Genomic DNA, 12,208 nt, shown 5'->3' with positions numbered 1-12,208 from the left:
GTCTATATAAAGAGACTTCAGATACAGTATTAGGGACCACTAAGGTCTATATAAAAGCATCCAAAAAGCACCATGTCAAGGGACTAAGTCCTTTAATCGCTGTAATATTATCAAATTTGACACCCATAAACACCGGTCAATGGTTAGTTCAATGACCTATTGACTAAAAACCGAGACAGCAGAGTGTTTTATTTGCATCCCAGGCCGAGTTAGGGTTCTAACCCGAGTACTCAGCAGCCCCCGTGCAACGCTGGTCCTCGTTCAACTTCCATTAAAGTAAATAGACGGCCGTGAAAGCATGAGTCAATGCTTGGAGAATGCTCTCCGTTTCTCAGAGGCAGACACGAGGCCGTTTGCCAAGCAGACGCATTAAAAGGGAAGAAAATCTGCCTTGCTCCAGGACAGACTTGTCCCACCGTCCCGAAGCTTACTGATGGCTGAAATGAAGCTGTCTCTCAACAGTAGAGACAGTAGAGACAACAGTACATGATCCGAGCTTCCATTTTGAAATCTTTTAAACCCTATCTGTTTATTAAAAGACTTTTTTCTCTCCCAAACGGACCAGGCAGAGACGTCGCAGTAGGCTATGACTGATTCTTACGCCGTAAATGTTTGTCTTGGCACCGGCGTTGAACTGATTGTTTGGTTAGGAGTTAAGCACGGTCATGAATCACTGGGTATCTCCTTGTTCTGCCTTTATTTAAAGACACTCTACTAGTGTCAAGCAACCTTACTTAACCCAACGGGGACGTGCAAGCTGTTGTGTCCATTTTAAAGTCTATAAAAAGAATAGTTAAGACATTTTGGGAAACACTTATTTGCTTTCTGGCTAATAGTTAGAGAACATATCTACATATGTCACATATCACCTTACTCTTTCTGTACAACTCTGTCCATTCACTGCAAAGTTAGAGCCAACAAGCTTAAGTTTAGCACAAAAACTGGCAGCCGTTTAATCTCAATTTCAATTTTCAATTTCCATTTGACTTGGTTTAGAGCGAAAACTGACAGCTGGTTGGCTTAGTTTAGCACGAAAACTTGCAGTTGGTTAGCTTAAATTAGCTTAAAAACAGGCAGCATGTTAGCTCAAGTTTAGCATGAAATCTGGCAGCCAATTAGCTTGGGTTAGCATAGGAACTGGCAAACATTTAGCTTAAGTTAAGCACAAAAACTGGCCGCCTGTGAGCTTAGTTTAGCACAAAAAATGACAGCCGTTTAGCTTAGTTTAGCACAAAAAATGACTGCCGTTTAGCTTAGTTTAGCACAAAAAATGACAGCCGTTTAGCTTAGTTTAGCACAAAAAATGACAGCTGTTTAGCTTAGTTTAGCACAAAAATTGCCAGCTGGTTAGCATAGTTTGGCATGAAAACTGGCAGCATGTTAGCTCAAGTTTAGCATGAAAACTGGCAGCTAATTAGCTTGGGTTAGCATAAAAATTGGCAACCTGTTAGTCTTAGTTTAACACAAAAACAGGCAGCCTGTTGGCTTAGTTTAGCACACAAATTGCCAGCCGTTTAGCTTAGTTTAGCATGAAAACTGGCAGCATGTTAGCTCAAGTTTAGCATGAAAACTGGCAGCCAATTGGCTTAGTTTAGCATGAAAACTTAAGTTTAGCATGAAAACTGGCAGCCGTTTAATTTCAATTTCAATTTTCAACTTCCATTAGACTTGGTTTAAAGCAAACACTGACCGCTGGTTGGCTTAGTTTAGCACAAAAACTTGCAGTCGGTTAGCTTAACTTAGCTTGATAACAGGCAGCATGTTAGCTCAAGTTTAGCATGAAAACTGGCAGGCTGTTAGCTTAAGTTTAGCACAGAAACTGGCAGTCTGTTAGCTTAGTTTAGCATAAAAACTTGCAGCCAATTAGCTTGGGTTAGCATAAAAACAGGCAGTCTGTCAGCTTAGTTTAGCACAAAAATTGCCAGCCAATAAGCTTACTTTAACATAAAAACTGGAATCCAATAAGCTTAGTTTAGCAAAAGAAACGGCAGCCGATTAGCTTGGGTTAGCATAAAAACTGACAACCTGTTAGCCTAAGTTTAACACAAAAACTGGCAGCCTGTTAGTTTAGTTAGCATGAAAACTGGCAGCCTGTTAGCTTAGTTTAGCACAAAAACAGGCAGTCTGTTGGCTTAGTTTAGCACAAAAATTGCCAGCCGTTTAGCTTAGTTTAGCATGAAAACTGGCAGCATATTAGCTCAAGTTTAGCATGAAAACTGGCAGCCAATTGGCTTAGTTTAGCATGAAAACTGGCAGCTGTTACCTCAAGTTTAGCATGAAAACTGGCAGCCAATTAGCTTGGGTTAGCATAAAAACTGGCAACCTGTTAGTCTAAGTTTAACACAAAAACGTGCAGCCTGTTAGCTTAGTTTACCACAAAAACACACAGTCTGTTGTCTTAGTTTAGCACAAAAATTGCCAGCTGTTTAGCTTAGTTTAGCATGAAAACTGGCAGCCAATTGGCTTAGTTTAGCATGAAAACTGGCAGCATGTTACCTCAAGTTTAGCATGAAAACTGGCAGCCAATTAGCTTGGGTTAGCATAAAATCTGGCAACCTGTTAGCTTAAGTTTTGCACAATAAACTGGCAGCCGGTTAGCTTAGTTTAGCACAAAAACAGGCAGCCTGTCAGCTTAGTTTAGCACAAAAACAGGCAGTGTCAGCTTAGTTTAGCACAAAAACAGGCAGTCTGTCAGCTTAGTTTGGCACAAAAATTGCCAGCTGATTAGCTTACTTTAGCACAAAAACCGGCAGCCGATTAGCTTAGTTTAGCATAAAAACTGGCATACAGTAAGCCTAGTTTAGCATGAAAACTGGCAGCCGATTAGCTTGGGTTAGGATAAAAACTGGCAACCTGTTAGTTCAGTTTAGCATTAAAGCTGCCAGCTGGTTAGCCAAGTTTTAGCACGAAAACTGGCAGCCAATTAGCTTAAGTTTAACGCAAAAACTGGCAGCCTGTTAGTTTAGTTTAGCATTAAAGCTGCCAGCTGGTTAGCAAAGTTTTAGCACGAAAACTGGCAGCCATTAGCTTAGTTTAGCATGAAAACTGGCGGCCCGTTATCATATAATTTACCTTATTGATACGAAGAATCACCGTTCAGAGAGGAAAAACCTCATCAAAAAGACATGAAACCCAAAGTTCAGTTGCAAGTCTTACACAGATCTTTATTGTTCTTTAATTACACACAGTTGCCCCTTTCTCTTTCTCATCTAATGCACATACAAAAACCTTCTTTTTGGGTCTTCCTTCCCCTACATACTATTTCCTGTCTATTTCACTCACTTGATTTTCACCATCTATCATCCATCTATGAACAAGATATCACATCAACTTACACAGGAAGTCAATGGAGTTAAACATCTTGCACTGGCAATCCATTTCAGTTCCAAAAACCCAGCTTCATCCATCTTTTCTCTTTTCCCTTCATCCTTCAACAACATTCTCTTATGTCCATCTTGGACATGTTTTCCTGTCTGTCTGTCTGTCTGTGTAAATCTGTCCTGCTACGCAGTGTCCACAACTAGAGCTCCATGCAAGACGCTACGCTGAAAAGTGATCTGTTTCCTTCTGAAAAGTCCGCTTTTTTCAAAAACCAACATGGCTCAGTTCAAAATTTTGTTTCAAAACAAAACTCCTCATCTCTCTTGTCATGATTGGACATCAGATGATTTATTACCACCATAGTCCACCGCGGCGTGGTGTCCAAACAGAGAGAGACGGACGTCTCATCTGTCTCTGGATTTAAATAAATGCCTCGAACTGCAGTAAATGCAGAAATAAAAGTGTCCAGGTCCTAGAATCTGTCATTATAGGAATGTATACAAATAAGACGTGTCTTCTTATTAACCTCAAAATCAGACTTTTACAGAGAGATTTGTTGCTTTGTGTAGTACATCATCATCATCATCATCATCATCTTTTGGGGGGAATTGTCCTCCTTTCTTGCCTGCTAAACATGTTCACAATTTCAAATAACTTCACCTAAAAGCTAAGACAGTGCTGCTTTATGATGCCTATCAAAGACTACAATACATTTTAGAATATAAAAATGTAAAACTTTCATCAGGCGCCCCCGAAAACGGTCTAAAACAATGCTTAAATATCAAATTAACAGTCGACAGGATTGAATGCAACACCTCTATCCTTGTCCACACAACACACAGATTTGTGTGTGAGATGTGTTTGCTTCTCGTTGGGCTTCCCCTTTTCAGAGCTGGGGGAAGCCGTGCATCGTCTGTCCAGAATACTGGGTCTCTGTGGGACGCACTTGGATGGAGGTTGGGGGGGGGGGGGGGGGTAAGATAAATAGCTGCCGAAGAGGACAGTAACACAGAACACTGTTTTCATAATACGCACGCAGACACACATAAATACAAGTCCCACGCTCCTCCTCGCTGTTTTGCTTCAACATTTACACAAACGTCCACCCGGGAGTCCATTTTCTCCTTTTGCGCAACACTTCACACCATCGTCTCTTTCCTCTTCCCTAGAGAGCACAGAGACCTCTTGTCCTTTTTGGGTTTGTGCGACGTGAGCGAGGACAGCGGCGACGTCGAGGAGGAGGACGTCGACGTCGAACACGACGAGGAGGAGCGGGACAAGGGGGACTTCGTGGTGGGGCTGGGCGTCGTGCTGCTGCACGGCGTGCAGGGGGCGGACCGAGAGGTCGGCCTCGGGCAGTTCTCGTCCGCCTCCTCCATGTGGACGATGGCGGAGACGGAGGACGGGCGGCGCTTGGAGCGGGCGGAGCTCGCTGCCGGCGGCGGCGCCGAGGGCTCGCCGGGCGGCTGGTGGACGGAGATGGCGCTGCGGAGGCAGTTCAGCCACTGCTGCTTGTGGAAGATGTCGTTGACCTGCAGGGTGTGGGACTGCGCCTGGTTCGGGTCTTGAGACCGCACGCGGAAAATGTTCTTGGCTGTGGACGGAGACAGGGGACAATTGGAATTAGCTATTAGCAAGACAGACTATACTCCTACGTTAACTGCTATAAACCTTTATAATTCGAAGCCTTACCTTTGTCCGAGTTGCTGAAAGCGCCTCTGAAGGATCCGCCCATTCGGACGTCTCCGTCCTGCAGGTCCTCCAACAGGAGATCGTGCACTGGGATTGGCTGCCGGTACACCTGGAAACACTGGCGCTCGTTCCTGGTGACGGGGCGGGTCAGAACCAGCAGCTCGGTGAACAGGAACACATGCAGCTTCTGGAAGGAAACGACAAACAGGTGTACAGGGGGGTCAGTTGTGGGTCAGTTGTACGGGACGTGAGGCTTGTGTTGATGACAAGGGTGTGTGTAGGGGTGTGTGTGTGTGTGTTTGGCTCACCGTGCCGCTCTTGTTCCGCAGCTCGCCGTGACACAGCAGGCTCTTGCACTGCTCGATCAGGGGGTCCCTCTGCTTGTCGTCCAGGTACTCCAGCTTGTCGATGTAGTACTGGCACTCGGACTCGCCCTTCTTCATGTTGATGTCGGACAGCACGCCCTGGATGATGGTGATCTGCACGCACACACACACACACACACAGGAGGAACCAAAGCATGAACTTCTGCGACACTAAGACAGCGGATCTGACGATGACGTAAACCGAATCCGGCCCCTTGACTTACCGCTACCTCCAGGCTGGCGGCGTCCGGGTGCTCCGCGGCGGTGTGTCTCAGGATCTCTTTGAGCAGGAGCGGGTACTTGACCAGGCGCGAGCGCGGGATGTCCAGGAAGCTCCACAGGTCCAGCTTCCGGCTGAAGGGCGACTCGAGGCAGCGCTGCAGGAAGTCCTGCACGCGCGGGTCCTGCTTCTTCTGGTCCAGCAGCGCCTTGGCGGCCAGCTGGTTGCTGCAGTAGTTCTTGTAGGCGTTGAGCCTCGGCAGCTGGAGGGGAGACGAGACACTTGGTAAACACACGCTTCTACCAAAATCTAACAGTGCAGATGATTGGCCCCAGCCGAAGAAGCGGAGGTCCTTGGTGACGGGACCCTTACCCAGTTCACGACGATCTGTCCGATGCGGCCCACAGTGCCGTCTGGCCCCGTGGCCTCGGTGAGCTGAGCCAGGAGGTCCTCGTGCAGAGGGATGTAGGCGTCCAGGTTGCCGAAGATGTGCGTGAGCTCCTCCTCCGACATTATGGAGAGCTTCAGCATCGGGTCGTGGTACGCCTGTGCACAGGAGAGGAGCCAAAAAACGTCAAATAACATCTCATCAGGCCAAAAAAAGGGAGGGGGTGAATGCTATGAATAGCTTGGAAGGAGCACTTAGGGTTTGAGAGAAAGGGAAGAGGAATCATTCCTGTCTTTTTATAGCCCTTGGCTTGGCTGTGTGGGAGGCCTGCCAGACTTTGATTGAATCTGTTTGCTTAATATGTACTCCCCCTGCCTCGGAGATTTTAAAAAGTACAAACCTTGCGTGCGAGCTGGAGGTCCTCGATCAGGTCCTGTTCTCCACGATACAGCTCAAATATGGCCTGAGAAAGGGGGGGAGGAGGCACAAAAAGATGCTTTTTTAGCCAAACACATTTATCAGGATGTCATTACATTACTGCAACCACTAGACTAAATGTAAAACTGGACTGGTGCCAGACCACTGAATCTCTCTGGCTGCTCTCTCAGTCTCTTTCATGCTCTTTGTGTGTAAATGTGTTCAGAGTCTGTGGCTTCTCACAGTTGGCCAAGATGTCTGACTTATGCAGGACAAGGGGGGGATGACGGGCAGGGGAGCGCTAGTTTGTTGGCATGTTAGGTATATGTGAGCTTGCACAGACTTGGGGGGACTGTTTGACACATATACTACAGGCACATGTGGAACTAGTCTGGTAGACGGGAAGAATTCACCACTGTCTGGCTCCTTGACGTCCTAACCGTGACCAACGGTTGGCTTATATGTTCACGTCTCAGTGCTGGTTCTCACCTCCTGCCGCTTGATTTCTTTGGTAGAGAAAGTGCCCTTCTGGTGGACGTCTAGCGTCTCCGACCACAGCATGCTGTTCCTCCTTTTGGGCGGCGTGGGGGCCGCCGCTTTGCTGCAAGGCTTCTGGGGCACGCCCGGCGACTTGCCATCGCCCCGGAAAGAGGCCTAGGAAAAGAGGAAGCCCCGGATGTCAGACATGTTGCAATTTAAAGCCAAGTTGGTGTAACATGCAGAACAGCAAGGGGTCGGGTGGAGGTTGGGGTTTAATGTCACGGGAGCTTACCTGGATGGTTTGGCCGAAGCGCCGGACGGCCCCATTCTTCACCGGAGAGATGAGGTTGGCTAGCGACGTCACCCTGCCGAGAGGACGGACCCGCTTTGTGCTGGGTTCCTGAGGAGGCAAAAATGGAAGGACAGATTAGTCGGGCAATTTGATCTCTGAACACTCATTCTGCGGTCAGCGACACCAGATATGAGCTCGTCAGACCTCGGCACTAAGTCCACTTTATGCTTCCTTTGGGACTTCCTTGATTAAACGCATCAAGTGGAGTCATAAATCCTCATTATGGACTTCACTCCCCGCTTTGGGTCGGGGTAATAGGAGTAGCTGGAGCCGGGGTCGAGCCGCAGACAGACTGGCGGACAGACACAGATCCTGAGGAGCAGGAAGCAGCTGTTGGCTCTATCATGTGAAGAGTCTTGCAGCCAGGCCTCTCCACTGAGCACAAAGACCCTTTCTGACTGCTGCTCTGGAAGGGGAAGGGGGTCTGGAGGAATGCCAGGAATGCACAAGAACCTGCTCTCAGCTGTTCATCACCCCTCCCTGCACACACACTGCTACTATCTGGCCCGACAACAGCTATAACTCCACTTGAGAGGGGCTGTGTGAGATAAATGGATCCTGATTCCCTTTCCCAGTATGGAGAGTGTGTCAGGACCACCACCCTCTCGAGTGTTTACTCAGCGCAGGGTTGCACGGCGGTGTTTGCGGCCGCGAGTCAAGGCAGGCTCTCCGACAGGCCTCGCGTGAGAACAGCGCTACACCTGGGCGAGGTGACCCCCCCCTCCTCCCAACCAGCCCCGAGGCAGAGAGAAAGGAGAGAGCAGCTTGGACCCGGGCCAACAAAAACAACTAGGCTGCGGGAATCAAAGAGCTGCAGACCTGGAGTAATGATTTCAGCCCACAGAGCCCCAAAAACGTGACACAGCCCCATCCAGAATTCCCCAAAGTATCACTGGCCGCAAAACATTTAGCATTTTAAGAACTTCACACTAATGAGGGCCTTGGTCTCTGAAATGAAGCACAGCAACAGCTAAAAAGCCGCATGAGTTTTCTCCTGACTCAGGCCAAAGGGGATTTTGCCTTGGCTCAGCGAATCTGGGAAAACAGAGCAGCCATTGAGGCTTCGGGGGCTCTGCGGACACAGCTGTGGAACAGATCCACTCAGTCTGGCGTGGCTTAAGGGCTGCGGTCTAGTCCTGTTCCGCTCCGGGTCTCCACATCAGACCAGAGCAGACAGACAGACAGACCTTGAGAACTTAGCAAGCCCTCTAGTGGCAGGGGCCAGCATGTCTACTGGTTTTGACTGGGGTCTACATGCAGAGACAGACTCCCTTGGACTGGTCTGTGAGGGACTAGACTTGTCTAAATCTAATAAGTGATTGATTTAAGGCCAGGGGACAAAGACACCCAACTGAAACCTAAAGTAAATACTGGAAGCGTGTGCTGGCCATTTAGCCCTCCCTGTTCTTTTGGGAACTGGCCCCCAGAATAACAAAAGACCACCGGTCCCGGTCTTTGTTTATCAGCAGTGCAGACACACAGAGAAAGTTGCTATTCCTGGCGGCTTGACCCGGGAACTCTGTGGAGTTACGCCGAGTCAGAGTCAGGCTCACTTCAGGAAACCAGACGGATCCGGGGGGGGGGGGTTTGTGCTGCAGCTCCAGATAGCTAGTATCAGGGGAACCTCCAGGCAGACATGCTGAACATGTGCGCGGAGCTCTTTCAGGGACGGCAAAAGTGCTTCCTGTGCTTTCCCTTTGATGCAACCTTGTGCTAATACCCCAGATGTGCTCCCGGGATTACAGCACAGCTCGAGCTAATAGCGCCAATGAAAGAGTCGAGGTCGTCAATGAGTCAGCGCGGAGTTGCCTCGTGTGTGCAGTTGTGTGAAAGCGGGTCTCGCCTCATGAATTGTTCTCAAGACTTCTGCTTTATCGAGCGGTTTACGGTCAACGAAACCACATCCTCGCCCAAAACCGCTTTCCGAAAGAGGACCACGCAAGCCTCAGAAAGGGGAAGGGAGAAACTGAAGTAGTGATTTACAGCTGGGTTTCTACTTCTGTGTTCCCTTTCATTGTGCAAGGAATGCTCCCAGTGCTGCAGTGCTGAATTTGCATCAAAGATAACCTGCACTCTCTTCTCAAAACGCCAGCAGTGAAACGCAAAGTTATTCTAGACCGAGTGGTTGTTGACTGAGAGTCCCCCCCCCCCACCCCTGCGGCTTTTGCTGGTTGTGGTACCTTTGAGCCTACAGACTACCCATATCCCACCAGGGAAGAGCTGTCTGCTGGGATGCATTATTTAAATGAAGAGACAGAGAATACACAACACTGAGAGAGAGAGAGAGAGAGAGAGGAGGGGAGAGGGAAGGGGGGGTGTTAACGCACTGTTACCAACTTCATAGGTGCAGTGTAATCCAATGATTAACTTTTTTCAGGTTAGGCGGTATCTAAGGCTCAAAGTCTCATCTTACAGGAACAAGGCATTTGAAAGCACACACACACACACACACACACACACACACACCCCAACACAGTGTGCCCAAGCAAGATAAAACAAAGAAAAAAAAAAGGGTTAGGCGCTGATTCACTCACAATCTGACACAAAGATATGACCTCATCTAGAGGTGTTCCTGGCAAACATTGACTCAAAGCAAGGCACAGGTAACCCGCTAAACAAGGCACCAACGTCTCCACAACACCCAGTTATCTCTGCATCTCACCTCGGACTCCTTGTTGGCTTGGTTCTGGTAGTCTATGACCTGCAGAGTCCGTTTGATAGGCACCAGGCTACCCAGTTCATCGTAAGCCACCATAGCTTTTAATAAATATCCTTTTGTGTGTTGTTGTTGTTGTTGTTAATCCCGGCGTGTCAGCTTCAAGTAATCCACAGCAGAGGAAATGAAGTCGATGAAAGTCGAGGGCTGCGCGAGTAATAAAAACTTAAATAAATAACTTCTCTCCTCTTTCCCATGTGAGCCAGGGTTTCTCTGGCTAGCTCCTCTCACAGACACACACACACACACACACTTTCTAATCTTTGGTCTGAGGCTGGCTGAGGCGGGGAGGGCTTTATAAGCAGAGGAGTCATGGGGGAGGAGCTCAGCCCTCAGGGCTGCAGATCAGGTTTACTTACTTGGAAGTGGGCAGAAGCCGCCTGCAGGCTCTGTGGACGCATCCCCCGACTGTATCATTATCGGTTACTATCACAGCAGTGAGATATTCTAACGTAATGAGTCAAGCTTACTGTTAAACGAAGGGGACACAAACAACTCGGATGAGGTCAAATGAATGTTGGACAAGAAATGGAACCTTGCCCAATATTATATTAGAGCTTGACCAGTCGGTGGGTCGATATTAGGCATTTCCCAATCTATCAATATCTGCTAGATGAAGATCTTTTTTTAAATATTCATTCATGAGAGTCATTTATACTAACAACTAAAGCAATCTGAATCTGAAAAAAATTAAATAAAAACGGACGGTCCACCATGTTATGAGTGATGGAGTTGCGTAGTTTGTCCACCAGAGGGCGATCTACAACGTCCCTGATCAAAAGACTTTAAGTTTCATGTCTTAAATTTGTGTTTTTATGCATTTTATTTAGCATAACTTTAATATATTTTGATATGCATCTGTTCTGTTGTGACAATAAAACAAATTATTATGTTATTTTAGCGACTAATGTTAGGGAAATCTGTTTGTGTTACACGTTTCTGGATTTACAAAAAGATAAATCAGGTTTTTAAAATACAAAATATTTGTATTTTATCGGCCTTAAAAATCCTTTATTGGTCGGGCTCTACATTTTGAGTATTTTCACCCCTCACAGGACCGAGGGAAAGTTACCAGTGACCCTGAGGAATGCTCTTCTGCACCCATTTTGATAATATAGAGTCAAAAAGTTGACATTTTCAGCATTTATATTTCAGGTATTTGGGCTCGACATGAGCACACAGTAGAAATATTATCCTCCTCCCATTTCTTTTGGTACATAAGAAATGGAGTCTAAAGGTCTATAAAAGTCTTTAATTATGCCCAAAAAAAGGCTTCCAGCTTCTCAAACTTGAGATCTTCTGACTTTCTGTCATTTTCTAGAGTGAAAAGACTAATTTCTGTCATTTTCTAGAGTAAAAAGACTAATTTCTGTCATTTTCTAGAGTAAAAATACTAATTTCTGTCATTTTCTAGGGTAAAAAGACTAATTTGTCATTTTCTAGAGTAAAAATACTAATTTCTGTCATTTTCTAGGGTAAAAAGACTCATTTCTGTCATTTTATAGAGTAAAAAGACTCATATCTGTCATTTTATAGAGTAAAAATGCTCATATCTGTCATTTTTTAGGGTAAAAAGACTAATTTCTGTCATTTTATAGAGTAAAAAGGCTCATATCTGTCATTTTCTAGAGTAAAAAGGCTCATATCTGTCATTTTCTAGAGTAAAAAGGCTCATTTCTGTCATTTTATAGAGTAAAAAGACTCATATCTGTCATTTTATAGAGTAAAAATGCTCATATCTGTCATTTTTTAGGGTAAAAAGACTAATTTCTGTCATTTTATAGAGTAAAAAGACTCATATCTGTCATTTTCTAGAGTAAAAAGGCTCATATCTGTCATTTTCTAGAGTAAAAAGGCTCATATCTGTCATTTTCTAGGGTAAAAAGACTCATTTCTGTCATTTTCTAGGGTAAAAAGACTCATATCTGTCATTTTCTAGAGTAAAAAGACTCATATCTGTCATTTTCTAGAGTAAAAAGGCTCATATCTGTCATTTTCTAGAGTAAAAAGACGAATTTCTGTAACTTTCTAGAGTAAAAAGACTAATTTCTGTCATTTTCTAGGGTAAAAAGACTCATTGAACAAAAAGAGGGTTGATAAATCAATGATGAATTCAGTTTCTATGCATAAATCAATACAGATGATCTGGATCAACCAGCCTCTTGATCTACCTTATCTACCTTTGACAACAGCTGATTTATCTTTCCCAAACAGATAACTGAAGTACAGTTAGGGAAGGGAGTTCCTTCAGCTTCCA

At 46.0% G+C, this 12,208-nt stretch overlaps 1 protein-coding gene across 3 annotated transcripts; it reads right to left on the bottom strand.

The window, feature by feature from the left end:
- Window positions 1–3,703: 3,703 nt before the first annotated feature.
- On the bottom strand, window positions 3,704–10,165 carry net1 (neuroepithelial cell transforming 1). Of its 3 annotated transcripts, XM_034865391.1 has the most exons (10): window positions 9,898–10,165; window positions 7,176–7,283; window positions 6,893–7,057; window positions 6,387–6,449; window positions 5,971–6,144; window positions 5,603–5,860; window positions 5,322–5,492; window positions 5,014–5,200; window positions 4,573–4,915; window positions 3,704–4,542 (listed from the first exon to the last, which is right to left on the bottom strand). In XM_034865391.1, the coding sequence occupies exons 1-10, from the start codon at window positions 9,988–9,990 to the stop codon at window positions 4,461–4,463; spliced, it is 1,644 nt and encodes a 547-aa protein (XP_034721282.1). In that variant the 5' UTR covers window positions 9,991–10,165; the 3' UTR covers window positions 3,704–4,460. The 3 variants fall into 3 exon arrangements, with proteins under 3 accessions (XP_034721282.1, XP_034721281.1, XP_034721283.1); XM_034865390.1 differs by having other exon boundaries at window positions 3,704–4,915; XM_034865392.1 differs by lacking the exon at window positions 9,898–10,165 and adding an exon at window positions 7,380–7,502 and having other exon boundaries at window positions 3,704–4,915.
- Window positions 10,166–12,208: the final 2,043 nt, after the last annotated feature.

Source organism: Etheostoma cragini, unplaced genomic scaffold (assembly GCF_013103735.1).
Source record: "Etheostoma cragini isolate CJK2018 unplaced genomic scaffold, CSU_Ecrag_1.0 ScbMSFa_1523, whole genome shotgun sequence".
Lineage (NCBI taxonomy): Eukaryota > Metazoa > Chordata > Actinopteri > Perciformes > Percidae > Etheostoma > Etheostoma cragini.
The sequence above is the reverse complement of the archived record's forward strand: the minus strand, read 5'-3'. Positions and strand labels throughout refer to the sequence as shown.

Coding starts and splice junctions, on each gene's coding strand:
- net1 (XM_034865390.1), bottom strand. CDS start 9,990: ATGGTGGCTTACGATGAACTGGGTAGCCTGGTGCCTATCAAACGGACT. Junction 7,284..9,897: donor AAGCCAACAAGGAGTCCGAG/GTGAGATGCAGA, acceptor TTGCCTCCTCAG/GAACCCAGCACAAAGCGGGT. Junction 6,450..6,892: donor AAGAAATCAAGCGGCAGGAG/GTGAGAACCAGC, acceptor CCCCTTTCTCAG/GCCATATTTGAGCTGTATCG.